A 24,251-nucleotide genomic window follows, 5' to 3' on the forward strand; every position below is an offset into this window, starting at 1 on the left:
TTTTACGTCACTGTACAGATTAAGTGGACAAGGGGTGACTTAATATGTGTTTTAAAGTGTGACGTACTGCGGTGGGCTAACAGTAATTGACCTTTGCAAGTGATCCAGTCTCCAGGGACGAACGTGTTGTTGATGGGAGTTTGTAAAACACATTCAAAATTCCCTTTCAACTGTTATAAAGCACACGCCGACGAAAAACGATTGGTACAAACTTGGGTCCCCTTCCCTAAACGGAGCACATATCGTTTTAGTCTGTATTTTTTTTCTGTTTAACGCTCGTTTCCTTTTTTCCGTTTTGTCAAGAAAGATTGCTTCAAACTTATTTCAATTTTCCACCAATGTTAGTTAGTTATCCAAATTTGATCTTCCCCAAATTTGACCCCGGCTGACCCAGTGGTTCACCCACAGCCCCCAAAAACGTGAAATTAAAAACAAAGCGGCTTACTCACAAATTTGAATAAAGTTTATAATGAAACAATGCACTGGTGATGCTAACAGCCAATGTTGGTAGTTGATACGTCCTCAATAGAATGATTTCACTAAGCACAAGCACTCTCTGACAATTTTGAAGCTAGTTTTCAAGTGTTTCTGAATGATGCTTTTTTGTGGGGCGCAAACCAAGAAATATTCGTTTTTGCGAAAGCTCTTTAGGGTTGGATGACAAAATTTATCCTAGTATTAGAATTTACACAATAAAGCATCGAAGGGTAAGAAAGATATTTTGTAAAATTGCTTTTTGGTCAAAAAACTATTTATGGCATTAGCTGTTATAAACTGATGAGCACAGCAAAAAACTGCTTAAACTGGACACTTGCCATCACCGGTGGTATAGGAAAAAAGCGTGAAAAATTTGAAACAATTGAATTTGACTGGTACATGTTCACCTATGTTATTATTAGTTTACGCTGAACGCATCGCATCAATGACTGACAAATCCCTGTACAAAAATTAAATTACTAGACCAACGGCATTAACCCAAATTGTAACCCCCCTTATTGTTTTTCCCTTCCCTGTATGACATGTTAGCCCATCCGAAAATGCTGTTTTGCCAATACAAATCGAATAAGCGTTTATTTTGTATGTCATTTGATGCTCTCCGGTTTTAGTTACATGCATGAAATATTTATGTGATTTGGGGTGGCTGAGGCTAACCTAATCCTTGTTACACGTTACGCCTTTGTTGTTACTTTGTATTTATACCTGATAGCAAATGATCACTTGCTGCCTTTATCTTGCGCTGGCTTGAGTTACGTTTATTTCGCTTGGTGAAAGAGCACATAGCGATACAATGTCAGTAAAACGGTTAATCTCACAAAAATAGCTGCGCAATGTAAAACGTTATGGAGCGCAAAATAGTGAAGGACTCAATTTGTGGATGATGACTAAACGCGCTGTAGCTACACTGTATTATAAAGCGTCTTAGTATTATTCGAAATAAATGATTTTAACGGATATGTTACATACCTACCTAAGTTGGTATATATGGAACGATATAAAAATAACCCGGTTTGAAATTGCATTGTTTTTTATGTATCATTTTTTTCTTTACGCACCACCTATAACGGCTTTTTGGTATCAAAACGCCCGCAAAGCAAAAAAGGTTTAGCCTCGTACAACAGTTTATTATCATGGAGTGACCTTCTTGCTATTTTTGTAGCTTAGAGCTGTGGTAATCAGTTTAACTACTAATGGCAAACTAGTGATAAATACTAATCTACTATTGTCAAAAAATACCCCTTTAGACATTTCCATGAGCGTAAACATACGAAAATCAACACCCTACATCAAAGCCATCGCCCATACGCTGGTTACTCTTTTGTATGCAATGGTAACGGAATAGCAGGTATACATTTACGCAAACGTAAACATAAGGTGTCTATGTCACTTACGAACAGGAAAATCGTATCACATTCCTTGAGGTTGTACAAACGCTTGCGAATTGCTTTGATAAGTTAGAGAGTATTTACTGTAACAAATATGGTTGGCCACAAAACAAAAAATTCGAAACCGAAGCCGGTTTAACCGCGTAATACATCCAATTTCTTTCACCTCAGAATGGTTTATCTATATCAAAGTAAAAAATGTGGTTATACAGTTAATAAAAGCACATTATTGGTATTTTAAACTGACTCGAAGATATAACATGTTGGTACTTTTTTAAAAAGATTGCCAAATTGCTTGAAATTCTGTGAAAATTTGGTTTAAAGAACGATAACAATAATCTATATCGTAGTTGCTTCTAGTGATGCACCGAACCCGCCTAAAAAGGTTCGGGCCGAAACCGAATATTCGGCCTTGAGGCCGAATAATTTCGGCCGAATCAGGCCGAACCTAAAATCCCCATTCTTATGGATGTTTTCAACTGAAACTTGTGTTGTTGATGCGAGTGACCTCAATTATGACAAACCAAAATAACTTTCACAATGCGTAAGCTTTGCTAAACTTGTAATATTTTGCAGACAACGTGGCTCGTAATTCATAAAATATAGTTAATTTATGATGTTTCGTATGGGCGAAAATGAAATTTAAGGCTTGAATTCCATGCATCAAAAAAGTTCGATTTCGGCCGAATTTTCAAAAAAGTTCGGGCCGAAACCGAAACATTGGAAAACAACGGATTCGGCCGAAATGTTTCGGCCAACCGAAACTTCGGTGCATCACTAGTTGCTTCAACGCTTTTGGTTTTTAAACGAGAGAGCACGAGAAAAAAGAAAGCAGTAATCCTTCGCTTGCCTTTCTCTCTTTTCTCGTCTTTATTTCCGCACGGTTAGCTGTGCGACAAACGACGGACGACAGATGTCTTGCGGAGAGAAGGTTTTAGAAAACGCTAGGCACACGCCGCTATGCGAAACACGCATTGCCTGAATAGGTTGAGATTGGGCGCCCCATTGCAGGCAATCAAAGACCTTTGTAGATGAATACTTGAAAGCATAAAACAAAAAGATGTAGAAAGTGTGTGAAGGCTTATATGTTTGTAAAGAAGGTTATAGACTTTTGTTTTTTGAGTTTGATTTGCTGTCAACAGAGCACAGACCCAATTTTGCAGATTGCACAAGATAGTTTGTGTCCAGTTCAAATCAAAGCTTGTATGATGTGAATGAAACTTTTGTATTTTCGTGGCATTAAAAGTTCAAAACTTATATATTCGAGTCGAAACCTAAATGATGTTGCTAGATAACTTGTGTACACTAAACTTATTTTTTCAAACGCTTTTCCTCAATCATTACATAGTGGTCATATACTAAAAAATATTGTAGTTAGCACAAAATTTTTATGGCGGTTGTGTATTTTTCATGAAAATTTCGTTTTTGGTGCGTCTCGAACTTCGGCTAGCGTGTTGTCCACACTGATTAACTTTAATTCAACGCATTTCTTGGTCACAGAAGCCTATAATGCATTAGTGTCGTAACAGTGCAACAATACAGTACCCTAATTATACCTAGCTACCCTATTATACTGCCTTATTTGTCCCATGATTGTGAAATTGTCCCAGGTGGGAAAACTGCCTATTTGCTAGCTGTTGGGTGATTGAGCGCCAGTCAAGCCAACCTTGTTGCCGCGTTACGCCTGCTAATTTCCTTCTATTCAGTATGAGTTGTACGCAATAAGTTCACCGAGGGTGTATTGACTGAAACATCTTGATGGAAAACTAGATTTCCCAGCTCTCTGTTGCGCTTTGAAAAAAAAAATTGTTCATGAAAAAATTCTGCTTATTTCACTATTGAGGACAGATTCGTTCAGATATTTTTACTTAAGTTTGTTTTTCATTAAGATTTCGTTGGTTGTTGCAAAAGCCGAACTATCTCTAATGAAGTACCACTTGATGCCAGTTCGAATTAAAATTTATGCAAAAGGAGCCAGCGTAATGGTTTCCTATTTATCATTTGCATGGCTTTTGGCCGTCAGTGTTATAGATAGGTATTGACCTAGCATTGATTCAATCGCATTGTTTCTGTATCTCTAATTATAATCCTATCATAGCGCGAACCAGGATCTTGGCGACATGCTGTCAGATCTTATCTGAAACAATTGCTATCTTTTGTCAATTTTAAGCAGTTCCGTGCATTCCTTGCAAGCTGATGTTCAATAATATGCACTGACGCTGATGCCGAGAAAGGACTGGCAGTTAACCAATATCTCATTACCCTCAGGAGATTGCTTGTCAATCGGCGGTTCTAATAATTATTTTATATCCCTGTTGGCTCCTCAGGGGTCAATTTTTCTTTTGTTTTCAATTTTTGATTCCAATCATTTTGGATTTCACAATGGCATTGTGGGTAATAATAAGTTTTTTGACATGGAAATAATCAACAACTATAGTCTCGTCTTTGGTTGTTACTTGACCTCGGCTTTGAAAGTAAACATTAAAAATAAATTAAGGAATAAATCTAGAAATCATTGTCTAAACAAGAATAATTGGTTCACAGTTGTACATGTCCCATTTTCGTCAATTCAGAACCTTATTCAAATAGAAAAAAAGCAGGAATGCTTTTAAAGAATGTTGACAGATACCTCATATCCATATAAGGCGATCACGTGACTGCCTCATTCACCCATTTACAAGAAATTCCATGTGATAGTTACAATACAATCTTAGCTACAGTTTTCTTGTCTTTGCTGTCTGAATTAAAATTTGGTTAAAAATGAAAATTGTTGATCCTTTTACAAAATCGACGGTCAAGTCTTACTTCAATTCCAAAAACCTAGTTTGCAAATGGGGGTCAATTTTCACCCATTTATCCCAAAACCTCATCAATCAAATTCCGGCACCTGGGCACGCGCACTTTGAAGCGGCCGAAAAACGTGACGGGGTGTGACGTGACTGTGACGTCACAAAGGGCCTCGCGATCGTGCTAACAACAGTGGCAGCAGCCGTTTAGCAGAGTTATAATAGCCGTCGTGGAAATTTGCGATGGAGCGATAATGATGGTCCGAAGCTCCAAGTATCTCTGGCAGCCCCCCTGGGCTATAACGCGAGAAGTTTTGTTCAGAGTGCGCAGAACGTTTTGCTTTTTTCAGGCCGAGGAAAATTTGTTTGCCCCATTATGAGGCTGTTGTGAATGCACAGGTAGATATATGTGTGCCATTGTTTGATATAAGTAGCTACAGTTTGTTTAGTGCAGTGCTGTTGGAATGCATTACATTGATGCATTTTGTGTACATGTATTTTGATATATTTTTTTATCATTTGTTTAATATATTCAGTTGTGTGAAACGATCAGTAGTGTGTATTGAACTTTTCAATGCCGCAATTAAACTCGGTTTAATACCGTTGTACGGCATTTAACGCTGAATTTGTTCTTTATTTTATGTCGATACGTAGGAAATGTTCAATATTTCATTGCAAGATATGATTTTTATGCAAAATCGCCCGAAGGTAAAAAACTGAGTGTGGGCTCTGGTTAGTAAGCGAATCACTAGCTCTGCCACAGTTGGAACTTTTGTGTGGTGTTTCTTCAAAATTACGTCATAGGTTACAAGAGTTCATGATTGGTCGAAAAGTAGTGGGTGTGTAAAGATGTTTACGCCCCTCATGTACGTTTGTAGATTTTGGAAAATAAGTTATGTAACCAATTTTTGAGCCTTGTGAACATTTGGCTTTTTGGATTTTGCAACTCATGCTTTAAAGTTGAAACGCATACCACCGATTTGCTTAATAAGCTACGGTAAGTGTAATGATAAAAATAAAGGCCCAAATAGACATAAAAAGCGACATGTTATATTGTTCAAACGTTTCGGCAAATGCTCATGCCATCATCAGTGATATGAAGGGCATTAAGCTACGATAATGCCCAGTTAACTTTTGTGCTCAATTTAATCTTCTTGCAGTTTTTGCGTTGTAATTCTGGAAGCTTCGTCGCGCTCTATTGCGCTTTACGCATGGCTGATCCGTCTCGCTTTACTGCTTCTATTGTAACAACACGCGTAACCTAAGACCCGTCTTTAGCTTCTTGTCACCGTATTTGTCCTGCGCCCTGCAGTCATTTATTAGTTGTTTAACTGAAGTCGTCGCTTCAAAAGTCAGTAAGTTCGGCAGCTGTCCTTCCGTTTTCGAGTTAAAAAAATGTTAGAGTCTACTGAATTGTTGCAGTTAGTTATGAAAAAATGTATTCAAATTTGCGTTTATGAGTAAAATACGTTTCAGAGTCTATTGCATTGTGGGAAGTTTTTGTGAAAAATGTCTTTAAAATCGTGAGTTAACAAATTCGTTTCTGGAAATTGTGTTTGTTTTGTTATTGCACAGCCTACTATATATATATATATACAATGATTTTGCGATTATTTTTGTCCAGCACGGTATTTCACATAACTGTGGCGACAATGTGAGACAGCCATAGAAAATAACGAGCCGTTACAAGCAAGGGAAAACAAGATATGTTTTAAGCACACTTAAATCGTTCGAAAGTGGGTTTTAAGAAAGCTTTGTGCTGTTAACCGTCAAAAAATCAAACGGTATATTTCAAACCGAAAGAAAATTTTCAAAAAATTCCCAAACGTTTGTACGGTTCTCGAAGCCAGATTTTTAAAAGAAATTGACAATGATATGATTTGGGTTAGGGTACAAGTTTCTTTCTTAACCCCGCAACAAAGCCACTGAAACAGGGTAATGAGTCAACGATGAGCGTGTCACAGTAGTCAGTCGCTGCGTGAAAGGAATGCCTAGTTTCATTTTCTGCGTCAGTTTTACTCTCCGTACTTTGTGGCGATTTCTAGCTGTTCTGTTAATGAATTTATAGGATAAGCATCGCACTGAACTCCAGTTTGTGGTGTGCCCGTCAGCCGATAATCCTGTGTGATAAACAAAACGTTGCGGATGGTTTGGAGAAACGTTTCTCCGTGAAGTCCTTATTAACTTGTGTATATTGGACCACTACATCGTTGACATCTGCTAATTAGACAAGTATGTGTGGTTTGAAAGGATACCGGAGTCTGTTTAAGAACTTTTGTGTGTTAACTCGTATATGTAAACCAGAACCTTTAGTTGTTTTACTTTCAGGGCAGTGGTCCCAACCTTTATGGACGAGTTCCTGCCTTGACAATTCAAAACATTTTCATTCCTTCCCAGTAGACCACATAGTAACTTTAAAGCTAAATCATAAAATTGGATCCTTTATCAACTCTACAGGTTATATTTCCGTAGCTGAAGTGTCTATTTACTAACCACATGTACAAATTAAAGTAAATTCCTCCCCTGAAGTTTCAAAATTCTTCCTTGGGAGGAATTCCTCCGAGGTTGGAAACCACTGGTTTAAGGGAATAGCTAAGGATATACAAAACCCTTTAAGTGTCTTTTTAGCCTGTTTTTTTTTCGGGGGGTAATGCGTACACAGCAAAGTCAATTTGGTCCATCCCTTACTACACAACAGTGAACTTTTCAGCAGAATTACTTTCACAGCAACCAATGTAAAATGTCCGGAAGCACTTGTGCAGGCGCATTGAACTAACGGTGCTTGTTGGTTTGCCGCCTGATCGTGTGAAAGTTGCTGATTTTGAAGCCCTTGTCACATTACAACCCGATTCTGGCACTCTGCGCGTGTTTTGTGGCGTCTGTCGTTTTCATTTGCTTTCCTACGTGTGCCAATGCCACAGAAAAGGTGAATTTAGGATGTCAACAGTATCAGGCGAACTGATTGGTTTTTGTTGAAACGTGTTGTTATTTTTAATTGCGCAAAAGTTACTGTCATATTTGCAACCGTATGGTATATTTTTTAAACCGTGTATATGTTGTATTTGAAAATTGGTAAAAAGCGTTGGTAGTATTTAGTGCGTAGTCGTACGTCCGTTTGAACGCTGGCTCGCTACTATGTTGAAGTACCTTAAACAAAAACCACCATATAGTTTTGGTTTTTATGTGAGGATTTGGATTATTATTTTTAGTCATTTCGTAGCCCAAATTAGCACTCGAAAAAGGTTGGTCAATGATGGATTCAAAAGCTCATACCTGGTGATATTGTATTCATATTACTTGGTATACAATAAAAATTTTTTTATATCACTACCAAACGACAGGCGCTACGCAAATAGCGACAGAATGAGGTTATTATCGTAAAAATACTTAATCTTTAAACGTTACTGTTTTACTTAATGTGACTGACCTTAATTTGCATTTTTAAATAGTCGTTTAACCATGCAATGGTCTTTTGTTAGCCTCCAAATAAAGGGCAAGAGAAACCACAAAAAGGCAATTACAGCTTAAGCCAAAAGAGGGGTAGCTTATCAGGAGCCGCCGTTCAGCATTTGGCGCTTATGTTCTGCTCTTTAAAGCGATTTTCGAGTGCCTTCTGAATAAATTATGAGCCTTGATTGTCTTAAAGCCCAGCTTGAATTTTTTGCAAGAGCCGAAACTTTTGTAGTGTATCTGTTTTATTTCTATTTTGAGTTTTACCCTATTGTTATAAAATCCTTTCCATGTTGTAATTGTGGTGAAGGTTGTGGCCTTTTGATTAATTTTTGACAAACCGTTTGACATAGGCGCGCAAAAAATGCCGTTGACTAAATTTAAGATACAAAAAGCATTTTGTGGCAGACTGTTTTTTTGGATTATAACAGAATGTACTGTTCCCTAAATGCATTATTATACAACCTAAAAGTAAAACATCAGTTTTTCGCTGTGCCCTTTTCTTTTCTGATATACCTTCCCGTTTTGTAAACCAAAAAATAAGCTCTTGGTGATCTTTAGTCAATTTTATAAATTCCCGTCAGTATTAGTAAAATTTGGCCGCATGTGACATCTGTAAAAATATTAAAGCCTTAATTCGTTTTTTCGTTACTCAAGAACAGACATTAGGTGGCTTGGCTCCCACATAACCTTTTTAAAATCCCCCTTCAAATTACTGGACTCCAAATTGCGTTGGCATGTTTTTCAGGAGTCCCTTTAACCCCAGGAGTCGATTACCGACCGCAGCCCTTTGCTCTTTATGTCGGAATTAAAATCGATTTTTGCCGCGACGTTATCTCTCCGACAATTCGTAGCCTTTGCTTTGCGCTTTGTTCGTTGAATTTTTTAATACGTCTACACAAGGTATTAAGATCGCTGTTATGTTACACAAGAACAGACTGAAAGGTTTTTGTTGTATATTTTTTAGCAAAGCGTGGAGATTAAATCTTGTTCAATTAGATTTTAAAACTTCAGCATAGATGGTTAAACGTCGGTTCGCTGTAAGGTCTCTGGTTTATGTCAGTTTTGCCGCTTTGCTCAAACGAGTCTGGCAAATATAAGTAGGCCCATCCTTGCAAGATTGTTCTTTTAGTGACTATTTCACCATACTCGTGGCATTTTGTAGAGTTAGGCACTGCATACCCCACTTTTCATTCGTTTTACTCATTTTTAGCGAGATTTTAGTATGAAATTAATATTCAGCCGGTTTAACACCCGAACATTTAACTGCCAGTTATTTGCACGGTCTTTTGAAGGATATACTTCTCTAATAGTGATCCATTGCCAAACGATGTGTATTTTGAGGTTATCTTTTATCGTACGTGCAAGGCGGTGTATTTGTCAAGCTTTTGTGCTAGTAGAATTACGTCATTGCTGAGTGTCGCGACACAGTGTACCAAGTGACAAGGTAAACACAGAAAACAAAAATCTCCGGTGCAAGAATATAGCAGCCCATGCAATTAAAATCTTGAAGCAAATCAGTTGTTGTGTAGTTTACCTTATGCGAGTTCTTAAAGCTTGCTAAACTGTCTTATCGCGTTTTAGTTACCCGATGTTTCAAGTGTTTGCTCTTTTTTTAATTGAGCTTTGTATATATTTTGCAATCATTTTACACAACGTTACATATTTATTTGTACACACATATATAGTGAGTCACTTGTTTGATAATTTTAAACAACACGACGTTCACCAGTTGTTTGCAACCTTTCCTGTTCATAATTGGTCTTTTCTGGCTAAAGTAAAGTACCAGTTTTCATTTCAAAAAATCTCAAATATTCGTACATCATCTGTAATAGAGCATTAAAACTCAGCAATTTCCGATGTTGGTGAATCCATACAGCTTTTGCAAATATGGCCAAATCAGCTGGTAGCGTCGCTCGTCTGTAATGCAATCAATGCAATTGCTTTCCGCTGTACGCAATGTCTTATAGTGTATGTTTGCTGACGCGGAACCGGCGAGTTTTCTCGTTTATCAATTAGCTTTTCCCAGTGGAGTAGATTACTACGTTGGTTGCTTTCAATTGTTGATTGGTCAGGCCTGAAATCTATTACTGTGCACATGTATTGATTAAGTACATCGTAAGGACCATTGCAAGCACTACTATACTGTATAATGTACTACATCTGTCATTTGCTGATGTGTTTAGCGCTTTGTTTTTTACGCTATTGTGTGTTGATGTAAGTGTTCGTTAAGGGAACAATGTTGAAGAGTAGGTTTTGTATTGGGTCATTTGCTTCAATTTATATGCGCGTTTTAATAGGTTCGCTTTTTGCTTATAAGCAGTTAACAAGCTTCGGGCCTTTGAAACATCTTAGCCTGATTGATCGAACGTTTTTCGTCAATGTCCATTTAACGTGCATTGGAATGTAACGGAGATAGCGCAAACGGAGCATAGGCTTGGTGGGGAACAATAGAGGCAGCTAAAAAATGAAAATCGGTTTAATCCTGAAAACAGTTACCGAAAAGATAAATTCGTCTTTGGCGTTACTTGGGAAAATGTTTGCTGGAAATATGACCGATTTACTATTTTGGTGGTTGTTTCACCGAGTTGGAAAAATGTTTACTGTGGCATTATTTTATGAACCAACTATTTTGGTTTGTACAATATTTTCTTGAAAAAATTTTTCTTGTAACTTAGACCTGCGTTTGAAACTGGTTGAGTAAGAATATTGGGGTCTATTACGTTCCAACAGTATGCTTTTGGGCTTTTGACCTATGTACTCTGAAAGAAACGAATAAACGAGAGCCTTAGGAACAGGAAAAGTGGTTTTAATGCTTCTTGAGTTATTGCGTACGTGCGTCACTGCATATCACATTGCATTTACCCAAGCTATAAGTGTTAACTGGGAGCGCGAACCTAAGCCAACCTGCTAAGTGAAGGTTATGTTTGCTTGACGCGTCAGGGGTAGAGTTAATCAAACGTCGGCCAGCAGCTGCGTCCCGTTTTATCAGGGCCGATGTGTAAACATGACGCAAAGAGTGCGTGCGCGGGTGTGAAGACAAGGACAACAGAAGTCTGCATTGCTTCTTTTGGTGCTACTGCTTTGACAGTTCCATGAGTGGCAATGTCTCAATTGATTGTGGATTTGCGTAGGCTTGACCGTTGGTGTACAGAATTTTAGATGTAACTCAAGTGTGCCATTTTGATCAGTTAGATTTAAGCATATGCATAACTTGTGAACTGTAAAACAGACTGAAAATACTGCAAGTTGGAATTAAATTTTTAAAAATTAAAATTTTGAAATTTTTTGATGGCATATGTATTACTTACGTAAAACAGAATGCAATTGGTACAAAATGAGTAGAAACTTTCTGAAGTTGAATACCTAAATAACTTTGTTTCTGTCAATGTATTTTATATTCTCTGAAGTCTAAATCAATAGTTTGCAAAAATTTGTATTTTCATGTATTTGTTGAGAAATTGTATTTGAGACCAAATGACCAAACTATTGTTTATCGATCTTGCAGTTGTAATGGGTTTTATCTGCTGAAGTAGTTTTTGTAATCTTCTGATCAGTAAAAACATGGGGAATACATTTTCAAACAAGTACAGTCCTTCCAAGAGTGACCAAAAGCCACCAGAAGGAGAATTGTCAGAAGTGGACTCGCCGAAAGTTGCAGATCGCAAGAAGAAGAAACACAAGAAAAAGTCAACTAAAGAAAATAATGCTTCTCTGGCACATTCTGAGAGTTTCGGAAGCACACTGCGCCGATCATTCAGGAAGCGAAACCCGTTCCGAAAAAGCAAAAGAGAGAGCAAACACAAGGATAAAAATGGCACAGCTGTGGAAGAGGAGACAAACGGAACTGGAATGAACCACCCTAAGATCATTGTTACTTCTCCAAGTGATGTAGAGGCATCTATTGGTTCCGACAGTCCAAAGAAGCAAGTTACTGTAACCCAGGAAGCAGTTCCAGCGGAAGTTGGCAAAGAAAATGATGCACCAGTGGTGGAAATCAAAGATTCATCAACAGAAGAGAATGAAATACTCCCTGACAATGACAAACAAGCTGAAGAATCAATTGACACAGAGTTAGATGCTCCTGTCTCACCCGACACTGATTTGGAAACGGACATTGCAAATGCTCTTAATTTCAACATAGGTATTGTGAATGCAGAGTGCACTGGCACTAGGTCAGATCATGTAGTCACTCCACCAGAAGAAACCACTGAAGTTGACAGTAAGGTTGAAAGCTCTGAGTTAAGGTCAGCATCAGATGTTGTGATTGAGACTGAGGAGCTTGTCATACATGTGGAAGAACTGGAAAGTAAACCAGCAATAGAGGAACCTGTGACTGAAAAGCCAGCAGAAGAGGTATTGTTGGTGTATGTTGGAAATGGTTGAGAATGAATGAGTTACTGGTGTGTTTGAACTGGCCTGTTTACATTTTTGATTTAAATTTTTTTTAGGTTCTTTATGAAAAAGCTTTATGTGCTGGCACCTCAGATTAGTTAAAATTTAATGTAAATCACCTTTGACATGCCTAAACATTGCAGAAAACCTTAAATGTTTAAAGTCAAACATGTAAACAGGCTTTTGCTAACTTACAAACCGCTGGCTGTGAAATGTTTATTGCTGATTCGGCATTGCACACAAGCACACATATTGCACTTAATTTGCTTCTAATTGAATCAAACCTTAAAAAAATTAATTCCCATCGTTAATTGTTGCATGCGCCTGACTAGGTCTCCCCGGGTGTGATTGCAAATCCACTCTTGACCGCGCTTTCCGATAGTTCGTCGTCAGTCGACCAGGACTTGACCCCTGAGGAAATCTCCAAACACGAGCAAGTAGGGCAACACGCATGTGATCAGATTTAGCAGTGTGGCGTATATGCATGATTGTTGCATGTGTTTGCATGGCAACTACTAATCAATTTTAATGCAATGCATCACACACGTTTTGTAAGACATACTGCTGTTTCAACATGTACAACTGATGTATAAACATGCCTGTTTGAATGCACATGGAAGTAGAGTATAACTAATACAATATTAAAAAACTTTTTTTAATTAATTTTTATTAGTAAATTGCACATAGAAGTAGAAAATATTTTTTTTATATTAACAAAATATATCTTCGAAATAATAAAAAAGTATACTACCAATGTCAGATAACTTGTGTTGAACTGTTATTCTTAAAAATGTAGAAATTACACTTTTATTAACTTGTTTATTGACAATGATTAGATTTCTGTACTATATTGTTCAATGACTTTATGTAGCAAATCGAATTGTCCTATGTTTTTACATTGTTAAATTAAAAAAAAAAAACGAATTCCCAACCAGTTTTACTTTTTTCAAATACTATGTGTCAAACAAGATGAATAATTCTTTGATTGTTTGTTGTTTTACTCTGAGACAATGCCATCTCACATAAACAGTCCGTACTCTACTCAAAGTTGCCATGAATTAAGTAAGCCAACAGTGTGCAACATTCCACAGTGTTTAAATATTAATGCTTAAGATAAACAAGTGTTTTTTTACAATCGCAGAAAAAGCTTTGGTTAAGTTTTTATTAATATTGTTGTCTATTTAGTGTATTTCTGGTTAAATTACATGTACAATGAAGTTATCTACGAGTGGATTGGCATTGTAAAATATGTTTAATGTATTTTTCCTGTGGTTGTGCATGGAGTTGAAATTCATTTTTTTAGATTTATACTTGTTTGCATAACATTTCAAATATGACATTTGTATGTACAAAAAGCGGTCATTTTCCTGTTTAAAACAAATATATTTGCAACATAAACCAAGTTTGTTGTAAATTTACACACATGCATGAAATTAAAATACGGTTACAAAGGAATAAAGTCATTTCCTTTGTGAGCTATTTCATTGATGAATGAAACAATTCAATATTTAAATCTTTTTCGTTTATTCAAATGCAAAAGATTTGACTGACACATCGTTGTATTGTTTTGAAACCTTTTTACGGATTTAACGTACATTATCCTTTCTTTCCTATAAACATGCTTCTTTGAAGCAGTGAATCCTCACCTTTTTTACTTGTGTCCTAACCCCTAAATCCTAACCGTTTTTACTTGTCCACTTGTAGGTTTTGAACACTGTTAGTGTATCTATCAGGAAAATGAGTTACAGCTACCATTTGCACATTATATAGTTGAACTTTATTTCAAACTCTTGTACTCTAAGTATAAGTACACTAATACCTGGAAGGCCTTCCACTGTTATTTAGTAAATAGTCATGCAGTTTTCTGTGATGAGTATCCTGTTTTAAGGAGTCGCAAATGATCAGAGAGCAGGAGGCTTGGGAAAGAGAAGAGCAGATAAAGAAAGAAGAGTTGCAGAGGATAAAAGATCTAAGCGACTGTCCCGAAAAAGAGGAACCCATTAAGAGAGCATTTGTTAATGGGGTAAGTGATTTTTGCTCTAGCAACTCACAATCAAAGCCTTGACAAACACAGAACATTGTATTATTTTGTCTGGGCACAATTGTCCTTCATCATGACAGTGGTTATTTTGGGGTAATAAACATAATTTGGACTATGAAACCCAAAAGTTATTTGCCAAAAGGGTATTAGACATAAATGACCAAGATTTGGGCCTGGCAGTTACAAAACAAAGCACCTAAAACACTGGTTTAGATTTTGTTTCCCTGTCCACAGAAATCAGCTTCTTTTGATGAAGATTACCCATCGGAAGGTCCAACCACCCCATTTACCCCTCCACCTAAATCGGCGCCCCCGGGCTCATTTAAACCAACCTACAAAGAGCTGTCCAACGCACCAAGCCCTTACTCGAAATCCAATCAAAAGGTATGTCCTAGTTTTATTACTTTTAGGCAATACTGCTAGCAGGCATATACCATAATAGTAAGGCCTAATCTATGGCATAACATGCCCTGTCTGTCAACATTGTGGAAAACCTAACAGGTTGAATCTCCTACTCCTGATCAGCAAGATGTTTCTTATTCATCTCACCATCAATATTCTGATGACGACCATTCTACTGAGGTAAATTATCATGTCTCATTGGTTAACCCATCTTGTTAGGGTGTGAAGAGTTTACTTTTTGTGCAGATTGTTGAGAAAAAGGTTGAACTTGGAACTGGTGCTATGGCTGACCTTGCAAGGCAGCCATTAAGTTATCGTGAACTCAGTGGCGTGCCGACAAGACAGATATCCCCTGGCCCAGATGATAGTAAACCTGAACCCAGGCGCCGTAGACGCAGCCGTCAAGCTTCAAAAGCAGCTCAAGACCCCAAAAAGCAGCTTTCGGTTGACGTCCCAGCCTCTTTGCCTGATGATGGCAGTATAAGCCCATCCTCTCCACCCCCAGTAGCCCCACGCCCCAAAAACCGAAGCTCGAACAAGCCCCCACCCTTACCCCCAAAAGCTGGCGGCTCCAAAACCCCTTCAAGTCCAGTTGGGCCTGGACCAGTGCAGGTGGGAATTTTAAAGATCTTGGTGATGTGTGCTTGATGTCTTGTCCCCAATTTAACTAATCTTTAACCACTTGACCGTTTTACGTTAACTTAAGGCATGCTGTCCAGAGCTGTTAGCAGGGCCATTATCAGGTCTGAACCCCCTTTTTAATGCAGTCTACAATGAGATTAATGACTAATAAGTTAATAAGCATTAAAACACTGTTGGGTAGCATGTATTTTAATGCACTGATGGTTATGGAAAAAAATCTTAATATTACAGCACTAAGTAACATCTGTGTAGTTTCAAACACAGTACTAAAAGTATTTTGTTGCTATTCGCATGTTTTTCCTTGTATGTCCACTAATATGAATGTACTGACCAGTTTTAATACCTTTTTGTGCAATAACAATGGATGTCTTTAATGGCCTTATGCAAGCTAAAATGCATTGTTGGTGTTTTTGCATGTTTTGATACTAAATACAGATTTTTGCTCGTGTGTCGGTGTGTTGCTCTGCAGTTTATATGTAGTGTTTGAAACTAATCTGTTGGTCTGTATTTTGTGTTAATCCGACCATTTGATTTCAGATTAAGTATTGCTTGTATTGTATCTGTGTTTTTAATACTGTAATTGGAAAGACTGTATATAAATCTGTGAATATAATTAAGTTTACCGGCAGTAAGTTTATGATTGCCATGCTGCCCCATATTGACACAGCAGATTAAAATCACCTGCATTTTAGTTCAATATGGACCAATCCTGGTCATAAAATTAATGCAGTTGAACTTATTGCTTCTATTTGTAGCGTGATCATAAAGTATGGCTAACTCAATATAGCACTTAAATATATTGTGTTCGATTTTATTGACAAACCAGCAAGTTTAGCTTCAAAGGCGTCCATATGTGTACTACTGTGCATACATTAGAACATAAAACAGTCAGATTATCACTTACGTTACGGCTTAAAGAAAATCAATAACCTTTTCATGTAGACTCGAAAACCGAGCGAGCCCTACAGAAAAGCATCGTACAGGCTTTACGCATCTTTGCCTCGTCCCAAAACCAATGTTCAAGCCAAGGTGACGGTCGTGTTTGGCGTTTCTGTCGAGTCATGTCTGTAGCGATCTTGAATGCATGCGTCATCCATAGCTCTTCCACCAATCATTGTGTTATTTCTTTGTGTAGTTTTTGAGCAATACGACTTTAATTATGTGAAGTGGTTTGCCTTTCAGGATGTGGACTTGATGTTCGTTGGTTGTTGTTGCAATGATTTGAAAATGACAAATTTGTATTGGCTTGTTTTGAGGTTCAATTTGTTTGTATAATATTTCCCTGTTCCTAAACTGGAAATTATCTTCTTCAGCCTGATGTGGATGTATGTTCTTCATCCTCTTCATGTCACAATCTATTTTTCCCTTTCACATCATGTCCTGACTTACATGCTTCCGTGGAAACGGTCTTAAACGATTCCGGCACGTTTCTGCACCAGCAAATCGATTTCGACATCAGTGAAGACATTTCTTCTACGGATCAGGACTTTCTTTTGCAACCAATTGTAGCTTCACCTGTTAACAACCACGAAAGCTCAATCCCGGCTTGTACACTCAAACCAGGACTCAACAAACGTCCAAGGCCCATTAGCATGATAGAAGGCCGTTTTACAAGTTTTCTTCAGCCTCAAACACCAAGCGCAGACGCCAGTTGCTGTCAACCTGTGCGGTATCGTGGCTACTCTAGTCTTTCGCGTCCAAATCAAGACTTAAACAGTGTCAGAAAATCCTGGCCTCATATGCTTGACCTTCAAAGCAGCCAAGGTCAGTTGACCGCCAATGAAGACTTGTTCGTTCGAAAGCTTCACCGCGATCAGTCACCTTCATCTAGTCATGCTGCCCCTGATCTAATTCCGTCCTCAATTTTGTGGTCTCCTGGTGAACAACCGCCACAGGAGAAAGAACTGAAGTCTCCTAGTATTAAGATGAAAAGAAACAATTATCGACAATTTGCCGCTGTCCCCGAGTCACCACTGGAAATTGGAAAATCTACAAAGCAAAACGACGTAAGGTTCCAAGTTTTCCATCTGACACGGCCGCAAACTCGTTAGCTTGTGAGGGAAGATACCATACTCTGTATCTTTTCTGCTTTAAAAGTCTAACTTGATTTTTGTCAAACAAAAAGTCACGTTGACTATTGTACACAGTTCAAAACAGATCTACACATACTTTTATCATTCTTGGTGTGTTCATTACTTCACAACTAACCTATCACCAGTTTACATTTCAATTCATCTTTAACTTTGTCTTGTTGTTTTCCTTGGTCTTATTTCGTAGACCAGTAGTAAACTGTTTCCTTCACTTTCTCAGCTCTTTCAATCTCCACCCACTTCCACATCAACTGTACAGGTTGCAACCAACCTCCACGACTGGCACAAACCCCCGCCCTCTTCTCTATGGCACGCTGTACAATTCGGCAAGGTCTTTACTTTATAATTTTCTTCTGGTTTCATTTTCAACGCTCATATAGCAGGGGGTCTCTGTTTTATTTATTTTTAAGTTTTCATTTAAGATAACGTATATGTATTTGAAAACTGTGTGTTATGGACAAAAGAAAACAATATTACGATTTTTTCAACTCTTCTACAAACTTTAACGTTTCTCTGCTATTTAAATAGTATATTTTTCTTTACTTCTGAGGTACTTTATCTTCTCTTTGTATTTCTTGCACTAGGATATTTCTGATTCTGAAGAAGATGCTTTAATTCACCCCACAACTCTTCCTTTACCTAAGGTTCTTCAGTCTTATATATTGACTTGTTCCGTAGAAATAGTTGTGTAGCAGTTTGTTGCATCTTTAGGCCTTGAACATGGAGATATTATAAATTATGGTAAATTTTAGTTTCTAATAACCCACATTGGCATGCTTTTCTTTTCTGTATACTCTTAACCTTTTATTTTACAATCCATTTTCTTTCGATTTCTGCTTGCATTTACTCCAAACAGACCGGTTTCAGTTCATACTGTTCAGTTTTGTAAAACACTTTACAAACCAGATTACGCTTAACGAAGAAGATCCAGACGATGAAAACTTGATTCCTGTTAAAGATAGGGTGGCATTCTTTGCCGCTGCTTCAGCAGACGTTACAACGCTTCTTCCGAGGTCCAATCTTAACCATCTTGCTTTAGAGACCTCATTATCGCCCACTAGTGGCAACCCTTCAAGCCCTTTGCCCAGTCCGCAGGTTAGATGAGGTTTCTGTTTTAAACCAATCCTATATTTTCGTTTCTTTTCTTCTATTTTTGTTCTAGTTATGAGTTATTGGACGCTTCTAATCGTTTTGCGCTGTTTAATCAAACCATTAAAGCTGCTATTTTTGCCATGTGTGCCGTGCAGCATTTCTTGTATATTGCGACGGTTTTTAAACCCTTTAATTTCAGAGCGGCGGATTTTACTTTGTTGCGATTTATTTGTAAGCTGTATAATTAACAGTAGTATATAAAGGTGTGCGATTAACATGCTAACCTAACCAATACATTAACATGCAGTGTGTTTATTTACCTGCGTAATATAAAGCAAAATGCTATAACGTTTTTAATCCGTTTAGGGCTTTAGGCAAAACTACAACCCAAAAAGAATCCTAAAATATCACAATTGGTGTTTATATAACTTCAACATTTAATCACATATCCTTCACTATTGACTAAACATTTAATAGCAAACCACCAATAGCGTTTACAACCTCTGTGTGACGTCATAGTGATGATGCAATTTATGACGTAGCATGCGGAGGGATCGATCTCGCACGAGCAGTTGTCGTTCCGCGACCGCCGCAAGTACTTCGAACAGGAGATCAAGCAGCAATCTCTGAAGAAAAATAAAGATGTTTCACCCGAGGGAAGTCTCAGTAGAAAGAAGAAAATCAGTTTGGTGAGCGACCAGGACCTCAAGACCATCAAGCGAGAGGAAGGTGTGCAAGTTTTTGAAGATTTAATACTTTTAACTGAAAGCCACTTTCTGATGTTGTTACTTGTTAAACCAGTGCTTTGCAACCCAATTGAATTGATCGCCCCTTTTAAAAAATACATTATGTTTTTACGAAAACTAGATTAAGGTTTGACTTTAGGCAAAAAGGAATGATTGAAAATATCCTAAATATAAACCTTTGCAAATTATAAGTTTGAGATAGTTATACTTTTTATTGTTTATCAAAAGCCTTTGTTACTCCCGGTTGAAAGCCACTGTGGTAATCTGAACCTTAGGTTGTTAATGGAAGTGATATCGATAACGGCACTCCATAGTAAACTTTTTGGTACATCTTAAATGAACAAAACACCCAATATTTTGCAGACAGCATGGCTCGTGCTTTCTGCAGTCAATAATAAGTTTAAAAAATGCGTTTTTAATAGCTGATTTTGAAAGTTTGCGCATTAATTTCATACAATACAAAAGTTCAGCTATACCGCCAAAAGTTATGATCACACAAAACACCTTAAAACTTCATTGTTCAATCGTTAGTTGCAAATATGCGTTTCACATGCACTTAGTTTTCTTTCCTTATTGTGGTTTCCATTAATTGCCCTTACTTCTACTTGACAGCTTCATATAAAATGTTTTGTAGAAAAGAAATACGGGACCTTGTCTAAAGACGAAATCCGCAGATCTATGGACATCGATGAGGACGAGGAATACATGGATGATGAGACGGGCCCGGTTTCACCGACTCTCAGCGAAGATGCGACAGTTGTCATTGAAGGCAAAACCTACAAAGTCGAGAAGAAACCTGAAAAACTGTAAGTTGATTTGGTGTGATACTGTGATATGACGTTGTAGTTACGTCATAGTTACGTCAAGTGAGGTGAACGTGACGTCATATCGAATTTGCACAAATGATAAATGGGTGTCTGTTGTTGTGCCCTGTTACATTTCAACCTGAACTGATCAGTCGTACTCAGCCTTATACTGAACACGTACCACCTAAACCCTGTTGTAAAGGGTAGAACACGAGATAGACTTCTATTCTTTTTGACTAGGACAGGATATTTTTAAAAGCAGTAAGTTCGCAAAAAAAAAAAAAATTTCAAAAAAGAATGCTTAAGACACAAGTTTCGCCTGAAGCCAGGACTATTCAGTTGGGTCAGTTAAGTTGTATTTCATGAACTGACTTGAATTAAGTATAGCAGCAAATTACTCGCATACCACCGGAAAAGCTCCGGAGTAACACTGATGTTACGCGTGCAACAGGTTGAGAACCACTGCCTTAAATACTTTATAAATTATTTTTGCGTGTGTTGAAATTTCCAGGGTAATAAGAGTGACATAGTTTTATTCCAAACTATCAGTAACGAGTGACATTAGGGCTGTTATCAAACAAATAATTATTTGATTATTTGAAATTTTTAATTATTTGAAAATTTATCAAATAATTTTTTACTCATTTCAAATAATCAAATAATTTTTTTCTATGCAGTAAACCACAATATATGTGCAAAATTAATTTATTTGAACACATTGGTGACAATGTTATGGAATTACGGTTACACAGAAGCACTTAAACATATGTTTTCCGCCTTATATTAATGTTCATTACCCATTCCCCCAAAAATATTAGACCAAAAAGCATAACAATTTACGGTTCATTGCGGTATTAGTTACACCCAGGAATAATTCAAGTTTTTCATGCAAGTGATTAAAATGGTATAGATCACAACTCAATTCAGCCAGTACCCAAGAAAAAAGCTGTTGTAATGGTGTAAAAATACACACGGAATATGTTCATGTGCTTTTGCCAAATTACAGAGATTAATTGAAACATGTCTCTATCTGTACTAATTATTGTTTTAAACAGAAAAAAGATTCAACCATCCTTATTTAATAATAACTCTGGGCCTAATGTATCCGGTATTCCAAATTATTTGAATTATTTGATTATTTGATTTGAAAGGAAAAAAATTATTTGATTATTTGAAAAATAAAACCTTTATTAGATAACAGCCCTAAGTGACATCATGGTGTGGGCTCTGACGTCACGAAACCGTTTTTGACGCCAGTGTACTAAACCCATTGGTTTTCTACGTACTACATACGAACGTTAAACTCATTACCCAGTTGTAAACGGATGTGCAGTACTCCCTTGGGCTACCAGATATATCGGTGGACTTTCACTTAACCCAGCAACGCCGCGTATGAAATTTGCTCAGCACCCGCATTGACGCTAGTTGGGCGGGCTGTGACCTTTCTAGCAGTATTTGCGGTTTATTTCGCTGTAACCCCAATGTAATTGCACTTCGCTTTGCGTTTCTACAGTAAGGGTTGACATAATAGGGTCTGCAATATGACGCTATTGACTAAGTTTAGTAAGAATGAAGATCAGGTTTAAGCATTACGCTGACCTGTTTTATCTAGAGTTGCAAAGAGCAGGCAAAATACCTCTTCTTTAATAACGTTTATTATCTTATCGCATGTATAAAAAGCTGTTAAAAAAGTGTCACGAGTAAGAAAACTGATATTGTACTCACCTAACACATTTGTCACAAGATATATACTGTATTAGGTTTATATCTTTGTCTCGTTTTTAAACCGGAGTGCGTACGGTTTATTCAGCGTTAAATTTCCAAAAATGGTTGAGGAGAGCTAGGGTTAGAAAAAAAAACACTACAAAACCTGAACGTGTCCGGTATGTTTTTATTTTTCGATGCTATAAGTTACAAAAATCGTGTGACACTATGACGGTTACATTTTTTCTTAAGTGAATGCGGTAGTTTCACAAAACTACACCATTTTCTTCACAAAATCCTTTGTTAAAAAATACAGTTCTAGTTGGATGTCCCTTATTTAGACTATTATCAGAAGAAACAATAGTAAAGAATTGAATTCTGCCAAACGAAGGCAATTTTCTGATTTCACATTTTTTTCTCACTTTTTTTCCAGGAGCGCTCGGGAGCGCCTTAACCCGAATTTCAACCAATCATTGGGCACCGCGTCGAGCGAGGAGGATCTGATACGATCTTTGGAGCAGGATGTAAAGAGAGTGAGTGTGGCGCTGGATGAGGATGAGGACGTTCCTTTATCACCAGGAGGAAGGTAAAATCATATTAAGTCCCTAAATACCCGATTTTTGTCAAAAAACATAAGAATTTTATCATTGATCATTTTTTTCTTAGCGCCCTGGACGAAAGGTTAAAAGTGACGTCACCGTCTGTCACGCATGACCACTCGTCACACGACCTTTCACCTGCCGAGAAACGAGCTCAGGATGCTGAGAAGAGAAAACAGTGGAGGCAGGCGAGGTAAAAAATAATTTATCTTAAAGTTTAAATCCTTTAATCTTAAAGAGAAACCGAAAACAAATAATAAATGAGACATATTCCAAACAATGATATTATAAAATCACCAATTACCTTTAACCTTAAAGAGAAACCGCGAAAATAGAAAATGAGACTGATTCCATACGAAAACGTATAATTTTCGCAAAAAAAGAACACGTAACTTTAAAATATTACTGGTAAAATCACCAGATCTTGATCATAAGTCGCAAATTAAATCAAAATTCTGCCGTTGTTGGCCAATCAGGGAATCGCTCGAACGGGACATAGCGGTTTACAATACATTGAAAGCTCAACGCTCTCTGTCGTCAAGTTCCGCATCTGATTGTTACGTCACTAACAATTCCGATCACGTGGACAGGTGATTCCCCAAAGGGACTAACGACAGTGTGTGGTTGTGTTTGTGCATTGCTGTTGTAGACCAACTGTAGTTGCGTGTTGTAGATATGTTGTGGCAAAAATGATGATACCGAAAGTTTAAGTTGACTAATGCAGGGTAACAGGAATGTTAGATTAATGCGAAACTGGTTTGGTAACTAACTTTCTCTACAAAATGTATTTGCGTTCAAAGATTATGCCCTGGTCGGTTTTGTTTAAAAGTAAAAAACAACACATTTACGCCAGTTTTGCAGTTACAAATTATGGGTGTTAGTTGGATATCACTCACACTAGTTTCAATGGTCGACTACTTTTTCTATACACGCTACTAAAAAAATACATATTACGCTTTTAATTAAGATTTCATGACAGTCTTATTCAAATAGAAAAATCGTACTTGCGTTTTTTTTTATTTTTTTGCAAAATAAATATCTTGGAAAAAAGTTAGTCCTTTGAATTTTTGATGTGGGGTACATGCAATGAATCGGTTTGAGATTTTTCTGTAACGATTAGACGTTTTAAGTTTTGATTGTCTTATTTCTCAAAGGCGAATCTGCCAAACTGCAATGATTTTAAAAACCCACGCACCAAATAGTTTGTTGTTCACCTATCAAGCAGTTGAAGTTTGACAGTTGCTGGAATAAACGCCCAGCAATTGTGTGCATGGTCCTAAATATTGTAGTTCACTACACACTTAACTGTTTGCTTGTTGTAGCTGGCCACCAGGCTGTTAACTGTTTCACTATTACGTACTTGTTGCGTAACAATCACCCTTGTTGTATCTGCAGTTATTGTGTTTTGTAGGAGTTTTGATAACTGTATGTATGCGAGTCTTTTTACATCAATAAGGGCTGTGTGTTTAAATAAAAATAATTAAAAATCTACACTTGGAATTCGAAAAACATATTACGCCGGGGCTATTAAAAGCGTCATACTGAATCAAGTCTGCAAAGAATATATGTTCAGCTTAGCTAAAACTAAAAAAATCGATTTTCACTATTATCTTTC

General features: G+C 37.3%; 1 protein-coding gene across 8 annotated transcripts in view; it reads left to right on the forward strand.

Annotated features, from left to right (window-relative positions):
- The window catches only part of LOC145202681 (protein scribble homolog), a 54,357-nt gene that overhangs the window by 28,403 nt on the left and 1,703 nt on the right, over positions 1-24,251 (forward strand). For 2 of the 8 annotated variants that reach the window (XM_080075702.1, XM_080075700.1), the window contains exons 26-40: positions 12,847-12,951; positions 14,403-14,537; positions 14,790-14,939; positions 15,057-15,137; positions 15,204-15,569; positions 16,542-16,628; positions 16,913-17,605; positions 17,910-18,020; positions 18,274-18,333; positions 18,596-18,784; positions 19,324-19,510; positions 20,162-20,333; positions 22,471-22,623; positions 22,704-22,829; positions 23,113-24,082. In XM_080075702.1, coding sequence (XP_079931828.1) covers positions 12,847-12,951; positions 14,403-14,537; positions 14,790-14,939; positions 15,057-15,137; positions 15,204-15,569; positions 16,542-16,628; positions 16,913-17,605; positions 17,910-18,020; positions 18,274-18,333; positions 18,596-18,784; positions 19,324-19,510; positions 20,162-20,333; positions 22,471-22,623; positions 22,704-22,829; positions 23,113-23,230 — 2,733 coding nt within the window. In that variant the 3' untranslated portion in view covers positions 23,231-24,082. Of the gene's footprint in view, positions 1-12,846; positions 12,952-14,402; positions 14,538-14,789; positions 14,940-15,056; positions 15,138-15,203; positions 15,570-16,541; positions 16,629-16,912; positions 17,606-17,909; positions 18,021-18,273; positions 18,334-18,595; positions 18,785-19,323; positions 19,511-20,161; positions 20,334-22,470; positions 22,624-22,703; positions 22,830-23,112; positions 24,083-24,251 lie in introns of those variants that run through there. The other 6 variants (XM_080075701.1, XM_080075703.1, XM_080075705.1 and 3 more) reach the window with 5 other exon arrangements.

The sequence above is a fragment of the Phallusia mammillata genome, chromosome 7 (genome assembly GCF_965637545.1).
Source record: "Phallusia mammillata chromosome 7, kaPhaMamm4.hap1.1, whole genome shotgun sequence".
Taxonomy (NCBI): domain Eukaryota; kingdom Metazoa; phylum Chordata; class Ascidiacea; order Phlebobranchia; family Ascidiidae; genus Phallusia; species Phallusia mammillata.